General features: G+C 58.9%; 7 protein-coding genes across 7 annotated transcripts; 4 read left to right on the forward strand and 3 right to left on the reverse strand.

Annotated features, from left to right (window-relative positions):
- Nucleotides 1-208: 208 nt before the first annotated feature.
- PHYSODRAFT_490226 (hypothetical protein) lies at nt 209-4,729 on the forward strand (the record flags this gene model as incomplete). The annotated part of the gene is made up of 1 exon (XM_009526473.1): nt 209-4,729. One exon carries the CDS (start codon nt 209-211, stop codon nt 4,727-4,729), a length of 4,521 nt encoding a protein of 1,506 aa, XP_009524768.1.
- A 491-nt stretch (nt 4,730-5,220) lies between these two features.
- PHYSODRAFT_490809 (hypothetical protein) lies at nt 5,221-5,994 on the forward strand (the record flags this gene model as incomplete). The annotated part of the gene is made up of 1 exon (XM_009526474.1): nt 5,221-5,994. One exon carries the CDS (start codon nt 5,221-5,223, stop codon nt 5,992-5,994), a length of 774 nt encoding a protein of 257 aa, XP_009524769.1.
- Nucleotides 5,995-6,233: 239 nt separating this feature from the next.
- PHYSODRAFT_354436 (hypothetical protein) lies at nt 6,234-7,043 on the forward strand. Its single transcript, XM_009526475.1, has 3 exons — nt 6,234-6,284; nt 6,398-6,666; nt 6,780-7,043. The coding sequence occupies exons 1-3, from the start codon at nt 6,282-6,284 to the stop codon at nt 6,937-6,939; spliced, it is 432 nt and encodes a 143-aa protein (XP_009524770.1). The 5' UTR covers nt 6,234-6,281; the 3' UTR covers nt 6,940-7,043.
- Nucleotides 7,044-7,473: 430 nt separating this feature from the next.
- On the forward strand, nt 7,474-8,313 carry PHYSODRAFT_444636 (hypothetical protein; the record flags this gene model as incomplete). Its single annotated transcript, XM_009526476.1, has 2 exons — nt 7,474-7,977; nt 8,038-8,313. Coding segments are annotated over 2 exons (780 nt in total), but the record flags the coding sequence as incomplete, so codon positions are not given.
- Nucleotides 8,314-8,331: 18 nt separating this feature from the next.
- On the reverse strand, nt 8,332-9,611 carry PHYSODRAFT_285688 (hypothetical protein). Its single transcript, XM_009526477.1, has 5 exons — nt 9,578-9,611; nt 9,344-9,500; nt 9,096-9,263; nt 8,606-9,021; nt 8,332-8,530 (listed from the first exon to the last, which is right to left on the reverse strand). Exons 1-5 carry the CDS (start codon nt 9,578-9,580, stop codon nt 8,381-8,383), a joined length of 894 nt encoding a protein of 297 aa, XP_009524772.1. The 5' UTR covers nt 9,581-9,611; the 3' UTR covers nt 8,332-8,380.
- An 875-nt stretch (nt 9,612-10,486) lies between these two features.
- PHYSODRAFT_313943 (hypothetical protein) lies at nt 10,487-11,817 on the reverse strand (the record flags this gene model as incomplete). The annotated part of the gene is made up of 3 exons (XM_009526478.1): nt 10,487-10,585; nt 10,731-11,573; nt 11,650-11,817. The coding sequence occupies 3 exons, from the start codon at nt 11,815-11,817 to the stop codon at nt 10,487-10,489; spliced, it is 1,110 nt and encodes a 369-aa protein (XP_009524773.1).
- A 146-nt stretch (nt 11,818-11,963) lies between these two features.
- PHYSODRAFT_491564 (hypothetical protein) lies at nt 11,964-16,183 on the reverse strand (the record flags this gene model as incomplete). Its single annotated transcript, XM_009526479.1, has 3 exons — nt 11,964-15,340; nt 15,445-15,604; nt 16,049-16,183. 3 exons carry the CDS (start codon nt 16,181-16,183, stop codon nt 11,964-11,966), a joined length of 3,672 nt encoding a protein of 1,223 aa, XP_009524774.1.
- Between the last annotated feature and the right edge of the window lie 311 nt (nt 16,184-16,494).

The raw sequence follows: 16,494 nt of genomic DNA on the forward strand, positions 1-16,494 counted from the left end.
TAAACGGGTACTTCCTCTCCTTCGACGTGATTCCAAGTGCTGAGGGCTGGTGCAGACACAAACTTTGACTCAAACAAAGAGGTAACGTCGAAATGAATTTGCGTTTGTATTTGCTTGTCATGCGTTCATTGCCTCCATGTATGCAGTTGACTATTTTGGGTCTCTAGGTCTGTCAAGGGCAAAGCAGCACTTACTACATTCCCACGCCATGGCCGAGCTGGGGCTCTCTCGCGCGCCGGGCACTACTAGCTCGTCGTTCAGGCCGCCCTCTCGCCACTCGCTCGAGCCCGTGCTGGAACAGCCTTCCCCGCAACGCAGGCGCGACTACTTTGTGGCGGATGAAGACGTGCCACGCGCAAGGCCCGAGCTTCAGCGCAAGTTGCCCTTCCAGTACCATGGCGACGTGTTTGCGCAGCATGGCGAGTACACAGACGCGGGGCTCTACATGTCACGGCTGCCAGCATCTCGGAAGGAGAAGCAGCCTTTGTCTGCGCGTGTTGGGGCCAACTACAAGCTTCACCCCGTCAAGTTGGCCCCCGTGACTCCTACGAAGCCAGCATCGCAGCAGCAACCCGAACGAGAAGTCAGTCCCGTGGTGCTGTCTATCAGCCCCAAGGCCGTAGACGCGAACGCGAACGCGAACAAGTCCAAGCCCAAGAGCAACCGCAAGCGACAATATGCTCTGGCTGTGGAGGCTATGGCGGTCAACCACTCGCTTCATATAGCACTGCTCAATGACAACGTCGTGCCGAGTGTCATGGCGCTGTGTCGCTCCAAGGACGTGGCTACGCTTGGGGCATGCGTGGCCACACTGGGCCATTTGTCCTGCGAGCCCGAAGGCCGGGCCATGCTTCTGTCGCACAACGCCCTATCGCTGTTGTCGGCACTTGCGCTCTCCTCAGCGCGCACTCACGAGAAGCTCCTACTGCCGAACTGCGTGGGCACCCTGGCCAACCTCACGATCGAGGATGGAAGCGAGAGCGGGTTCATCAAGGACAAGGCCCTCGACTGTCTGCTGAAGCAGCGACGAACGTCGGTATTAGCGGAGCGAGCTTGCACCTTCGCCGTCTTCAATCTGTCGTGCCCTCAGTACGCGTATCCGCGCGTGGACGACGCCGTTCATGCACTCGCAGAGCATGGGAAGGATGCGCGCAACCGCGAGACGATCAGCCGAGCTGTTTACAACTTGGCGTGTACGCGGATGAACCACGTGAAGCTGGTTGAGCCTGAGGCTGCCTCATTGCTGCGGGTGCTGGTCGGATGCCAGCAGAGCGAAGCTGCGCGTCTCAACTCGCTCGCTGCGCTCTGGAATCTGGTGGAGAGTGGGGCGTGTCGTCGGGCTCTGGTTCGGACTGGTGATTGTGTGCGCGCTGTGGTGGAGGAGCTTCCTCGTCTCGGTCTTGCTGCAAGTGAGGAGTACGTCATCTGCGCGCTAGGAACGCTGATCTGCCTCACACGCGAAGCACACGCCCCAGAGCTTATGGGCAACGCGGGGGCTCTGGAAGCGTTGGCTGCGCTTGGCACAAGTGCCCAACGACGGCCAGGAGTGCTGCTGTTAATATACCGCTTGATCGCCATCTTACTCTCCGCACCCGACAACATCCAGGGTGTTGGCGAGAGCGTTGTCCACTTCCTCCTCGCTTTCCAGCACGAGAGTGCAGGCGCGGACAGTGTCTCGCCTTCTACGTCCGCAGCCATGTCCCGATACGTGCTCTTTGCACTAGCGAGCATTTTGTCGTGGAACGAGTCGGACGATTCCAAACTCGAGACCTCGAATCACCGCACGGCTGCACTGTCGTCAAGGTCGTCTCCGCTAGAGCTGGATGAATTACTGGACGAACCCCAGCTCCTAGAGCAAATGTACAGGCACGTAGCGTATTCAGGCTTCCCAGTTGACAGTACGCAGGTGCGTCTGCAGATGGTGCTCCTGTTCAACTTGTCGTTCCGATACCCCAAGGTGGAGGTTGCCAAGCTCGCCCACGAACGGCTGAGCCAGGTAGGGGCTATCTCGAAAGACCGCCACATTCTCACGCTGCTGGGCGGGAGCTTTTTCAGTCTGTGCATGGAATACGAGGTGCACCACTTGCTCCTCGCTACCGCCTACGCGACGACAGACGACAAAGGCGGCTTTCTGCTGCAGCGCTTGGCACGAGATGGAGATGTTGAAGCGCAGAGTATGTGCTTCAACACAGTCTGCATTCTGTTCGATGGTCACTCGCTCACTCGGGACGAAGTACTGAGGCTCATGGACCGGATCTTCCCCGTTGTGGTCGAGGTTTGTACGCGCAGGGATCATATTACCAAAAGTAGGGATGTCGCTGAGGACGCTGACGCCAAGTCTAACCGAGGGGCATTGCAAGCAGCGTGTGCTGCGTGCCTCACACGCTTCGCGAGCGTGACAGAGTATCGCCTTGCAATGGTGGAGCACGGCCTTCTCAACGCGCTGGCAGTGCTAGCTGGATCCGAGGATGACGAAACTCTGCGGCTGTGCGTGCACACGTACGCCTTGTTGTCGCAGGATAGAGCGGTTGGCGCGCCACTACTGCGCGGTGGTGTTATTAAGGCTCTGACGTTGCTGGCTGCCGCTCCCGAGGAGGCTGTGCGTCGAGCGTGCGCCGTTACCCTGTGCAACTTGTCTGCCGAAGTCGCACATGTGGAATCCCTGGTAAAGCTTGGCGCGCTTCGGGCTCTGCTTGTTCTTGCCTGCGTTAAGTCGAATGACCCGGAGACCCGACGAGTGTGCCTCAAAGCCGTGTTGAACCTGCTGCGCGTTGCAAAGGCAGCGGCGATGCAGCGCTTGTGTGACGACGGCCTGCTTTGGGCCTTCGGGATCTTCACGGACGCGATGGAGCCCAGGGACTACGCTATCCTCTCGGACGCCTTCTGCGTGCTCGCCACGCATTCGTCAGCGCGTGCCGGGCTGATCGCCAAGCCTAGCACGGTAGCTTCGCTGTTGCAAATACTCCGCTGCAATGACGTTTGCTCCACCAAGGTGACGGTCTTGAAGGGCCTCGTCAATCTGCTCGCCGACGCTGCCAGCGCAGCTGTGCTCCTGAAAATCGGCGTTCTATCTCACCTTGTTGCGCTGATTGAGTCGGAGAAGGAGGCCGAAGTGGCAGGAAATGTGGCCGAGCTACTCGTGCTGATCTTCCAGAACTGCTCGTCAGACGACAACGACGCGGCAGCTGGAGCGTATGCAGAAGCAGCAACCATGCGTGTCATCACGTATCTCGTACATGTTGCCGAACAAGAGGAACTGCATCGCGCTGCTGAAGCTAGCAACACTGAGATTACGAGCTGCGCCCTGAGCTGCGCTGTCTTGCTGCACCTGCTATCGTTGCACAGTGTCACGCGACCAGCACTGCTGCTTGTCCACCCTCCGCTAGGCACAGCACTTCCAGCTCTCCTGCTGCAGGCAAAGGGGCACACTCAGACGCTGCTGCTGCGATGTCTCTACAACCTCACGTGCGACGCCAATCTGCTCATGCACATCCCGATGAACGTCGTCATCCCATCGCTGAAGGTGGCGATAACGAACCAGCACGAGACCACATCCAATGGGGATGAACCGAAGACTGCAGCACTGTGTGCAGGGATTCTACGCAACATCTCGACGTCTAGTGACTGCCACGACGTGCTGAGCTCCGAGCCTGCGACGACGTTATTGTGCGAGCTGTTCGCGCTGGGAGGGAAGCTATGCCGCGAGAATGTGGCGCTGGCGACGTGCAACCTCTTCCTGGGGCGGGTCAACTCGCACGTGCTGCTGTCTCGGGGCGTCCTGCCACTCGTCCTCTCCTTGTGTTTGCCCGAGTTGGCGTCGTCTTCAGAAGCGCACACAATGTGCTCGGCCGTGCTGCGAAAGCTGGCCATTGCACCGGGCAACAGCAAGCTGCTGCTGCGTGGAGGCGCTGTCCGCCACCTCGTGCTGCTTATGGGTGGTAGCTCGTCGATGTTCGTCAGGATGAACTGCGTCGCCACCTTCGGTCTCTTGGCCCAGAAGCCTGGCGTTTCATCTGTGTTGGCATCGCAGGGCGTACTGGCCTCCGTGCTGGAGTTCCTGGAGCACTTGGAGCAGCAGCAGCACGTTGACGCCACACTGGGCCCCTGTGTCGAGAGCATGTGCGTGGATCTGCTCTCGAAGCTCGCCCAGTTCGCAAACGCCAACGACCCGCGCGAGCGTCGCCTGTCGTCACTGCTGTACCGAGTTGTCGAGAAGGAGGACGCCGCTGCCTCCTCAGCTTCACTGCCCAGAGCAACGCAATCGCCCGCCGCTGAATCGTGGCAGAATGACCGCAGCTTTCTGCACCGTGACCAGAGCGGACCGCTACCCCCAACGCAGATCTGCACCGTGCTTGTGTTGACGCGCAGTGCTGCTCCGGTGGTGCCTCATGCACCAAGAACAATCTCGTACCCTGGATACGCCATTGAAGTGAGCCCCAGTGCCAGCTACATCGAGATGGGGACGATCGAGCCGATACTGCCCCCAAGTGATGCTTTGGACGACGAGCAGGGCGAGGAAGCGGATGCTCGCGTGCAGTCAGCCGAGTTCACGCCGCCGCCGATGTTCCCCAAGATGAAGAACCCCTTCACGCCTCTGTCGCTCTCCGCGTTAACTGCGTCCAGCGGCACCTCGGCCCAAATCAAGAGCCCGATTCCTCTCAAAGCGTTGCAGTCTAAGCTGGTGCCTCCATTGCCTCCACGAGCAGCGGCTGCACAGCGAGCCCCGTAACACTTCCAAGTAACTTCCCGTGAAGCGTCGCTACTAGGTAAACCCACGGACATATCAGTATGCAGCGGCGACCGCAAACGCCTGCAGCAGCTGCCGCCTCAGTTGGGGCTGTCAAGCACCTGCGAGCGCAGGGCTCCTTGCTGCACAAGCGCTCAACACCGCAGCACTTGACGCTCGTGTCGGTGAAATATGACGTCAAGGAGGCGCCGTACGAACGCGTTAGTGAGGCCTTTGGCGTGGAGAACCACCCGCACATTTTGCATGCTCTGGAGGAAGGCGAGCCCGTCCTGCGTCGTCGCGTGCTGGAGGCCTTGGCGTCCGTGCTGAAGCTGCCTCAGGAGCTGGTCGTGTCGATGAAGCACGGTCTTCTCGAGCTCGTTGAAGGCGGGATCACTGGCGGTGTCCATGATGGGGACGCCTCAGCAGCCCCCAGGCAGCTAAGCGAAAGCGACGCTGAACTACAAGAGCTTTCTGCGCGCGTGCTGAGCGTCATGGCCGAGTCTCCATGCGGCCAGGCGGAACTTCTGAAGGGTGAGACGATCACGCGGATCAAGCCCGTCTTCGCGGCTGCCGCCAACAAGCGCACGTGCCAGCACCTCTACGACGCGCTGCTGCTGTTGTCTGCGTCGTTCACGGGGGCTCGTCAACTCTCAAGCGCCAGGTACCTCCCAGTGGTGCTGGACCAGCTCAAGGGCTGTCGTCTGAACGACGCGCTGCGGATCCGTGCGCTCAAGCTGCTCAAGAACCTGGCGAACGACGGCGTGGACGCCACGACGTTCCGCGCGCTAGAGCTGGGGGCGGTGGCGCAGTGCGCTAAGCGGCTGCACTCGCCCAACTCTGAGGTACGCGCGGCGGCGTGCGATACGCTGGCGGCGTTTGGCTTCGCGGACAAGGCGCGCAAGGCCGTGGTGGAGCACGGCGGCGTCGTGCCCAAGCTGTGCGCGCTGCTGACGGACCCGCAGTGGCAAGTGGCGTCCGCCAGCGCCGGCGCGCTCATGAGCCTGGCGGCGAACGACGAGATCAAGCGGCAGATCGTGGCCAACGAGGGGCTCGCGCCCGTGAATCAGCTGCTGCAGGCCAACAAGGTGCCGCTGCAGCTGCACACGACCAAGCTGGTGGCGGTGATCACGGCGCTGCCGGCGGCGCGTAGGCTGCTGGACGTGCCGGCCACGACGCTGAGGCTGCGCACGCTCATGCAGGACGAGAACGCGCTGCTGGCCAAGGGTGCTAAAGTGGCGCTGGCGGCGGTGCAGTGGAGGGCGTAGGAGAGGGACAAGTAGCGGAGACCTTGCAGGGCTCGACTAATGCTGCCTCTGGGGTGGTGTTGCTGCCACGTCAGACGATTCAACGAAATGAGATGGATACGCTCGTGTGGTGCACACCATAGCGGGAGGGTTGACATCTGATTTGCATACTTTAACCAGGACGAAAGCGCCCATACCGCACAACCAGGGGGGATTGATTTTCTCCCGCCTTTCAGGCACACAAACCAAAACTCAGCTCAAGGCTCAGCAGCTCCAAGCTCCAGTTCGCCCCAGTCAGTCAATTTGCCATGGTGCGTCTCCTCTCCTCCTCTCGGCAGCGCCCCCCTGCTCAGACAGAAGCAGACGCTGACGCTCTACTTCCCCTCTCTTTCCCCCCTCCCTCTCGCTCCGCTGCCATCCGCAGTCGTCCGGTGTCGGTGTCGATGATGAGGTCATCACGCAGTTCAACGACTTCAAGCTGAAGCGCGCCCCGCACGACTACCGCTACTTCATCTACAAGATCGTGGACGACTCGGAGATCGTGATCGAGTCCACGGGCCCCAGCAGTGAGTCGTACCAGGACATGGCCGACAAGCTCGCGCAGATCACCAACGACTGCCGGTACGCCCTGGTGGACCTTGACCTGACCACGAAGGACGGCCGCCCCACGAGCAAGATCGTCTTCCTCTCCTGGTACGCGCAGCAGCAAAAGCAGCAGTCTCTGCAAAGACTGTGAAGCTCTCCCCTTGCTTTTGAGCAGCCCTCTCTAACCGCCACGTGTTGTTGCTACGTCGTGTTTCGTTCAGGTCGCCTGACACGGCCCGCATCAAGTCCAAGATGCTGTACGCCTCGTCCAAGGAGGCCATCAAGCGCGTGCTCATGGGTGTGGGCATCCACCTCACGGCCACCGACGCCTCGGAGCTGTCCCTCGAGTCCATCGAGGACGGCGTGTCCAAGTTCCTGTAGACAGCTCGGTCGGATGCGTTTGGTAGATCGGATTCGCCTCTTCCCCCGTCGCGCGAAGTGATGCTCGAGTAATCCCAACACATTTGCATTTCTGTAGCTCTGTCCGTCACTTGCTGTTGTCTTCCCCTCCGTCATTGCAGCCAAGTGAGCCCGTACTTTCAGCAGTCATCAGCCAAGATACACAGCGCGCCGAGCCCACACAACAGCACCATCAGGTTGTCGCGCTAACGTTTCGCTTATCGCTACAATCTGGTGATGCGTGTCTTTTGCGCCTGGCACACAGGTTGTACACAAAACAAACCCTCATCTGCGATATCGTATTGCCCACTTACAAAAATCCAGACGACTTCTCAACTAGAATATCCACCGATACAAACACTCTCCTCTCATGAAGCATACCCTATCAATACCTCTCCGATCTCACACTTCAACACTCACCCACTGACCCCATCGATGCTGCTGCGCGTCGCCTCCGTCTCGCTGCTGCTTAGCCGCGTGTGCCTCGCTGGGCCCGTGGACGCACCTAGCGACGCTGTGTCCGCCTCCGGCGCGGCGCAGATCGCGGGCCTGTGCCTCCTCGTGGCCGCCAGCGCCTTCCTCACGTCCGTGTACCTGCTGCCGCGCTGGCTGCTGCGCCTGGTCGAGTGGAACTCGCACCCGTCCGTGCTCTGGAGCGTGCGCACCTCGTCGCGCGTGTGCTCGCTGACCATCGACGACGCGCCGTCGCCCTCCACGCCCGCGATCCTCGACGTGCTGCGCGAGCACCAGGTGCGCGCCACCTTCTTCATCATCTCGGGCCGCATCCCGGGCAACGAGGACGTGCTGCGCCGCATCGTGCGCGAGGGCCACGCGCTGGCCAACCACCTCACGGAGGACCGCGCCAGCATCCTGGACGAGCTGCACGTTTTCGAGCAGAAGCTGCAGGAGTGCGACCGCGCCATCGGCGAGTTCCAGCCCTCGCCCGACGACGAGTCGCCCGAGCCGCTCGAGACGCAGCAGCTGCTGCTAGAGGAGATAGGCCCCGACGCAGTGCGCCCCGTGCTAGACGACTCTAGCAAGATGACGGACAAGGAGGACGCCATGAGACCCAGAGGCAAGTGGATGCGCCCGGCTTCGGGCTGGTTCACGACGCCCATGAGGGAGATCACGGCGCGCCACGGCTACCGCATCTGCCTGGGCAGCGTCTACCCGCACGACGCGCAGATCCGCTCCGAGGCGATGAACTCGATGCACCTGAGAACGCGCACGAGCTGCGGCTCGGTCATTATTGTACACGACCGCTTGTGGACGATCAACGTCTTGAAGACGGCGCTGCCCGAGCTCACCCGCAAGTTCACCTTCGTGAGTCTGGACGAGCTCGAGACGTACAACGAAAGCAAACCGACAACAAAAGTGACGATATAAGGCTGATCGAGATGCTGTGTATTAAACTGTAAGCTATCTAGATGAATGCGTCGGGCGCGCTGTCTCGCGGGATCTCTGGATCTACTTGCAGCGCTGCTTCACCTGACTCAATGCTTGGCTCGAGGGACTCGCTGTCAGCCGAGAACGAAAACTGCATGTGCTGGGCGAGGATAAATTTACGGAAAAGCTGCACGGAGCGGGATTAAGCAAGAGGAGACTTTGTACGTTGGCGTGGACTTTCAAACACAAGCAAGCAGCTTACCTCGGTGTTGAAGCACTGGCGGAAGAAATCGCGGCATCCGAGCTCCGTGTGGGCATCCAGGAACGAGTCCACCTCGAACAGAAGAAACTCGTCGGTGTCGGCTGCCGTTGGTGACTCCACCTCGAAGTTCTGGTGGAAAAAGCAAAAGTAGTACACGACGTCGCCGAAGAGAGCCTCAAGGAACCACACGAGCGCAAGGCGCGCCTTGCCGTCCAGTGAAAGAGGAGGCTGCTCGAGTTGGCTGGGTGCTATCTCCGCGCTCGGTTCGTCTGGTGTAACGTCCTTTACTTGCTGAAGCATTTCGCCTATGAAGCTGGGAGCTTTGCTTGGGCCAAAGAGATGCGAATCCGCTTGAGTAATACGCGAGCTGTGGAGTGCTTCACTTAGCATACTTTCCAGAAACCGAAGAAGTGACTCTGCTCAAGTTCAATAGACAAATATTAGCGCATTTTGTGATAACCATGATACAGCGAACAAGCAGGTAACCTACGAGGCAGCTCTGGGATGTCCACTTTCTCCGGAACGTAGATATCATCCGAGTCGATGTCGATGATGACCGCTGTCGTTTGCAGAAGCTCGGGTGGATACTCGTTCGGCGTCGCCGTAGCCGGAGGTTGCACATGAAGCGAAACTTTGTGAGTAGTGTACACACTGTTCCCTGGTTATTGGTATGGAACGAGTTCGTTAGCTTCAAGCATCGTTAAACTCATTACAGACAAAAATAAGCACAATACGAACGGATTCGGAAGCGCTGATCCACCCCGGAGTCCTTCTTTTGGTACGTTATCGTTCCTTCGCAGCCGAGGAGAAACGGCGACGAGTTCACGTCTGAGAAAAGACCAGCATCACGCAGCTCGGAGCATGTTCGCACAGGGCAAAACGGAACATAAAAGTGCTGCATGGGTTCGGAAATACAAACATCAGAGATCAGCCTCGCGCAAACACTCAGCTCGACTTAGTGCGAATGCGTACCATCCATTCGAATGGCTTGAGCAACTCTCTCGTAGCCTCCGCAACAGATATTAAAGCTGCTGAGCGTTCTGACACGAGAATGATAGACTTACCAACAAGGATGGACGCTAGAATACTAATGAGCGTCTTGGAGCACAAGATAAACGACTTGTCAGAGCCTCCCTGACGCTGAAATCTGAAGATCTGCGCGTACCTGGGAGCTGATCTCCTTGAATACAGTACACAGCGGTATCTCGGCTGTGCGGAGGCCCGACTCCAAACAAAATCCGCTGTATTTGGGGCTCAGAAGCGGTCGCGAATTACCGGAAAGTCTTGCTGTGCATACCGAAGACACTAGCTTGGAAACAGCTTCCTCCGTCAATTTCTCCTGTGGCATCCAAGATCACCTCAGTCAGTTAAACGTGCAGCACATTTTCAAACTTTGTTATCGTACCAATTCAACTGACGCCAACTGTAGCAAAAGTCTACGACTTCTCATTTGCATCGGCGTAGTTGTCAACACGGACAAAACTTGCGGGCAGTACTGATCAGAATTCCCTTTCTCGTTTGAATCCGTAATGAGATCATTCGTCGGAGAGCTGACTGACAAGCCGGGTGTGGGCTTCTGCCGCCACAGGGTCAGACAAACTCCAAATAAGTATTGACCGGAGCCCTGCCCTTCCTTGTCCGTAGGCACAACGAAGTCATGGAACGAAGGTTTCGGAGATATTGCTAAACACACAAAATGATTAGCATTTGAAACGATCCATCAACAACCATTGGTGTACATACCGGCACGTCCTGAAGGAGAGCTAGGATTCCCACTCGTTGCTACATGCACATTCTTCATCCAGTAGTTCTGTCAGCATAAATTCCCACAAAATAGAATGTGTGAGAAACCATTCATTGCACCACATCGATCCAAACACATTACCAGGTACGCTGGATGAGTTTCCGTTGCAGCTTCCCGCTCATCTCCAGTGCAAAACAACTCATAGGTCGCTTGATTGGCATCTTCACCAACGCTGGCTGGAAGAGAGACAGCAGCACTCGAGATGCTGTGGATTCCAAGGCGCGTTAGCTCTTGGACTACGAGAACTCGGTGAAAGCTATGGCGATTGCACTGCACTCCTTGCCCCCACAAATTCGGAGGCGAGGGCCGCTTGATGGGAACGAGCACAGCGTTGGCCTTGAGTTGCGCTTCGCTCTTCCGCCTCGCCAGCTTCGGTATCGTTTCGCTTTGTCTTTCATGACGCATTGTCGCGCTTTTCTTCACAGTCGCTTGCACGTGCTCACTCAGCCGTCGCAGTTGCTGGTCGGTCTCCAGGTCTTCCGTCTCCACCACCAGCACCACATACAAACTCGACATGCGGAACTTCTGGTACACGTCGGTCTGCAGCCACTCCCACACACAGTCCTGCGCAGCCCGGAACAGGTTAGCGTAGCGTGGAGGGGAGAACGGCTCGCTCTGCAGCTTCATGATCTGCTGCAGCGTCGCGCGGCGCACAGTCTCCGACACGCGCGTGGCTGCACTGCCCTCCGCCGCCTCGCCCTCCCCCACCAAGAACCTGTTGAACACGTGCCTCACGTGCCGCTGCACCTCCTCGAAAAGCGCCACGGAGAAGAGCGTGGTCTGGATCAGAGGCAGGAAGCGCGTCTGCACGTGCACCCAGAAGCGGAGGTTGCCCTCCTCCCCCGGGAACTGGTCGGTCAGGAACCTCATGAGGAACTGCGTGCGTCTGGCGTCCACCAGCACCTCAGCCAACGGCAGCTCGCGTCGTGACCTCAGCGCGTCGCACAGCTCCGAGTACTCGCGGCTGCGCAGGAACTGCGGGAAGGCGTCGCGTGTCATGAGCTCGCGCACGAGCGTCTCCACCCCATTGAACAGGCCCAGCGGGCAGTGCCCCGCAGCCACGGCGGCCAGCACGCGCGCGCGCAGCGGCTCGGCGGCTGGAGGCAGCAGCAGCTGGTTGGTGGACTCGACCTGCTGCAGGTACGAGGCCGCGATGTCCTTGGCCTGGGATGAAACAATAAATAAAATAAATAAATATAGTTGAAGGATTTTTTTCTTTACCGTTAACATTGGGACGTACGGCGCGCGGGAGCAGGTCGCGTCTGCCCACGAGCCGCTTGTACTGGCGCACGCGGTGCAGGAAGGCGAAGCGCAGCTCCAGCGCCTGCGCCTCTCGCTCCGGGAAGCAGCGCAGGAAGAAGTCGCGGCGGAAGGTGTCCGTGGCCACGGCCTCGAGCGTCAGCTCCATCTCGTTAATTTTTTTTTTCTAAAGATTGGCCAATGAGATTCGACTCTTTGGTACCGCAAACACGCAGTTTAGCTGCAAAGTGCAAGTTGAAGTAGACTTCAACTTCGCAATATCTTTTATTATCAGTCAGTGCTTACATTCAGGATTCAGGATTCAGGACGTGGAGGAACAGCGGTCAAATATGTTGACGGCTTGCGGCTCCGATGGCTCAGAAGGGTCTGGACTTGAGCGGGCTGCGGCTCCATGGGCTCGTCTTGCTGCTGCTGCTGCTGGGCTGGGTGAGCCGCGTGCTCGGAGTTCGCCGCTGATGCCCGCGGCGGGGTCGGCAGTGGCGCGGGGCCGAAGACCAGCTCGTGCTCGTGCTCCTTGCCCTGGCGCCGGTAGCACGAGTCGCACAACGCGTAGCGCTTGCAGCTCCGACACGACCAGAAGTCGGCGCGCGTGATCAGGAGGTTGCACTCGCGGCAGAAGACGTTGAGCTGGGCCACCTGCTCGTTGAAATAGTGGTGCAGCATCATCATGGTCGAGTGCTTGGCGCGCCGCAGCGAGTCGAACTGGTAGCCGGCGTACGAGCAGAGCTGGTGGAACATGAAGCGGCTGCCGAAGAAGCGCGGGACTTGGCTACACCACGACGGCACGAGCGCTTCTGGACGGCAGCCCTCAGCTTGCTCGCCGTCCAGCGTCACCAGATCCACCACCAGCAAGTCCTGCTTCAGCCGTTGAACTGCAAATTGACACTTGGAGAACACCTCGCGCACCTTCACGTCGACTTGCAGCGATGCTGGAACAGAGGGCGGCGCTATGCAGGTAGGCGCTTCCTCCTTGATACGCGTGATCACGCCTCCCACAGACAGCTTGCCCCCGGCACGAGCGATCGAGCTGCTTTTGCCGCGCGCTGCGAGTTTCTTGTTCTCGCTCGCTCGCTTCTGCTTCTCGTTCCTTGACATGATGCGGCCAAGAATCCGGTCCAGCTCGGACGGGATGATATCGCCGTCAAAGATCGGCGGGAGCTGCTTCGCTGGCCACTCGAGCTCGTTCGGATTCACAGACTGCACAGTCGTACCGCGGGTCGACACGCCCACGCCATTCTCCTCCTTCACAGACACGAAGGACGCTGACGACTTCGAATCGTCCTTAGCTACTGCACCGCAGACGCTCTCGCTGAAGTATCGATCATACATTGTAGTCCAGTCCTTGACAATCCCACAGTCCTTCGCCTTGGTAAGCAGCTTGTTGTACCATCGACGCAAGTGTTCCGCGCTGGGGGTCTTCTGAAAGGAGGGCCGACACCAAAACACATAACTAATTCGCTTCTGCGGCGGGCACGACCATATATGTACGCGCGAGAAGCCATGACGCCGCACGTAGTCGAAGTAAGCCAGCAAGATCAGGTGATACGCCGCTGTCCGAGCGCTTGCCGGCTTAAGGTATCGCACACTGTCCAAGTAGGCGATATACACGGCTCGTCGATTCGCCTCCAGTTCGCAATCGTCACCGAATTCTTGAGCGTAGATCGTGAAGAGGCAAACCTCCATTCCTTCGTGCTTCTGGAACAGGTACAGACCACGCGAGAGATAGCTGATGTGGGCTGGTATCCGCTGAGAGCTCGTGTCTTTGCCCGGGCGTACTTGAGCCAGCAACTCGACGTTCTCGTCAAATGTTCGTACCACGGCCTCCGGAACAGCCATGCGCTCGCCAGGAAATGAAAGCGCTCGGACGTACAACGTTTGAGCAGCTTCGCGCTCCCCGATCTTGTCTAGCCCTCGACGCAAAAAGTTCTGGATAAATATGCTTAGTTCACAGCTCGGGATATTGAGACAGGAGCTGTTTTGCGCGTGCTCGTCGGGGTCAACGTGCAGGATTTTGCGCATTGGGGACTCGGGCGATGGCGTCGCTCTCTTACGTCGACAGCGACAGAGAGGACATGCGTACGAAGGGCCCGTCTCAATCGACAAGCCCTCAGCTTCCTTCTTCAGGGCTTTTTCCGATTCGTACGCTCCGATCACCGGGTTGTAAAGCCCACATACCTGATGCAGCCATCTGTCGCACTCGCCACACTTGACCCACGGCTCGACACCGGCCTCGCACTTCTTCTTAATGAGAGAGTCTAGCAGAGCGTCCGTATCATCGTCAGGCTCACGATCTGGTGAGTTGCGGTCCCTCGCCAGACGAGTTCTGCACTTCTGACACCAAACACGGGTGCCGTCCTCCGAAACGAAATAAACTGAACCCTTCCGAATGTCAGTGCTGCAGCCTCCCGAGCACTGCAAGTGTGGCTGGGTGACTTCTAGGCACTGCTGGTTGCACACAATGCAGGTATTTCCGCGACACACAAGACACGCATGCTGCACGCGCTGGCGCTTCGCTTGCCGCTTTTCCTCAGCTTTTACTGAATCATTGAAGCGCTTCAGCAGAACTTCGGCATCCACGTGAATATAATGCGACTCAGGGTTGAACAGCATGGCGTTTTCAAACACCAAACGGACGTCGGACACGAAATCTTCCAGCTCCAAGTACTCTCCAGCGGCGAGATTGCGCTTAATAGTGCCGAGATCCATCGGGTGCTGCACGATTGTCGTGTACGTAGGCAGCTCCAGCGCTACCGGGTCCACGGGCGTGTTGAACACACCATGTCGATTCCGCGGGTCAGACATCAGCTTCAATAAAATATCCGTCACCTTCTCAAAACTGGTAAAGCGGCCCTCCTGACGAACCGACCCAATGTGTTGAGCGATCTCGTCCGCTGTCATCTGCAGCATCGGGTTCACTTCTACAAGGTCCACCCTAAGAGGCTGGTCTCCTGGTGGTTTCCATCCTATAGGCAGGCTCCGGTTATCGCCAAGCGTCCGGCAGTCGTACGGGAGCGGCTCCATGAGTTTCTGACTGATGCTCTGGCCATTGCTGCTCTTGGCACGCACGACCTGGCGCGGCGTCACGGTCGGTACACCCACTTCGCCATTGCGCCGCCGCTGCTTGCGCGGGGAGAACTCTGCTCCATTCGTGTATCCATTGCTAGTAGGTGTATCTTCATCGTACGTTGCAGCAAGCGGTCGCTTCCGCACCGCACCCCGAGGGGACTTGGTCTGGGCCGCTTTCGTGCTCTTCTTGGGACTCTTGGCGCCTGACTTGGACCGAGCTCCCTTGCCTGCTAACTTGTTCGCCAACGCCACGGCTGCTTCCTGTGGTGTCGCGCGTGGAGACGACGGCTCGTGCTTGGTGACGATTTCTACGCCGCCGCTGGGCACGCACAGACTGCGACGCTGGGGCTGCTTGCGTGCAAACTGCAATGGTCGCACGGTGATGGTAATGGGGCGCGGCAGCAGGTCTGGCCGAGGCATGGGGCCCGACCTCCGGCGATGCGGCGGCACGGGGCAGCTGAAGACAATTTTGGTCCACTCCGACTGCACCACGCGCTCGCTTGCCAGTCCCGCCGCCACCGCCGAGCTGAGCTTGCGCCATAGCATGTACTTGACGAGTCGCGACACGAACGTGTCCGAAGAGCCCACGCCCGTGGAGATCAGCTCTGGATAAGGAAGACAGACAGACAACGAGGGGTAACGTTAATCGTCAAACAGTCACGTCAACTTCAAGGTGGTCATTAGTGTAGCCATGTAGATGTCAACGTACCGACGATGAGGCGCAGGATGTCGGCGCTCGAAGACTCGCGCTCGCCGTAGAAGAGCAGGAAGGCCGCGTCCTCCTCGTCCATGCGCCGCTTCCTCACGCCGGGGATGTGGTGCTGCTCCCAGACCACGTTGCTGCGCGTAGCCACCTGTCGCTGCTGCTTCTTTTTCTTCTTCTTCTTCTTGTTCTTTGTGGGCGTCTTCTCCACCTCCACAGCTACCGCCACAGGTTCTTGCTCCTCCTTCTGCTCTTCTTCTTCGTCATCCTCAACCTCCAGCACCTCCAACTTCCTCTTGACTCTCACAGGCTCCTCCTGCTCCTCGTATTCAGGCTCCTCCGCCTCAAACGGAGCCTCCTCCTCATGTTCTTCTTCTTCCTGCTGCTCTTCTCCTTCTTCCTCCTCCTCGTCGCTGTCGATCGTCACAATCTCCGGCCCCGCAGCTGCGAACTCCGTCTTGACGTCCAGCAGCGCAGACGCCGGCAGCGGCTGCGTCTGAGTCTGAGACGGAGGATGGGGATGAGACTTGCGCCGCTTGTGCTCTTGCCCCCCCTCCTCCTCTTCTTCCTCGTCTTCATCCTCTTCGTCGCTGCTGATGCTGATGTAGACCTGGCCGTTCTCCTCCACCTTCTCGCGCCAGCTCACGGCCAGCGGCCGCTGGATGGCGCGCTGGCGCTCGGCCTCGCGCTCGCGGCTCAGGCGCGGACACGCCAAGAGGCGACTCGCGGCCTCCTGCACCTCCATCGCTCGGTGCCCTTGGCCCTGGCGCGTTCTCCTCCCATACAAAAGCCAGGTGTTTTCACTGGTGAGGAACCGACGCCCATTGGCTGAACCAAGAAAGGATTTCGTAATTAGTGTAGCCATCTTGGAGTTGAGTTGATGACCTTCACGCCAGGACCATGGTCCCCGCTGCATCCATCGCATCGCTCTCCATCGCCGTGAGGTTGATGGGCCATTGACACGCGGGCGTTGGCGGTCGCCTCCCGTCTTGCCGCGGGTCTCAGCTGCGTGTTTGGCGCCCGTCCCAACCAGCGGCAGCCAGTGACGACACCAGT

The sequence above is a fragment of the Phytophthora sojae genome, assembly GCF_000149755.1.
Source record: "Phytophthora sojae unplaced genomic scaffold PHYSOscaffold_3, whole genome shotgun sequence".
Lineage (NCBI taxonomy): Eukaryota > Oomycota > Peronosporomycetes > Peronosporales > Peronosporaceae > Phytophthora > Phytophthora sojae.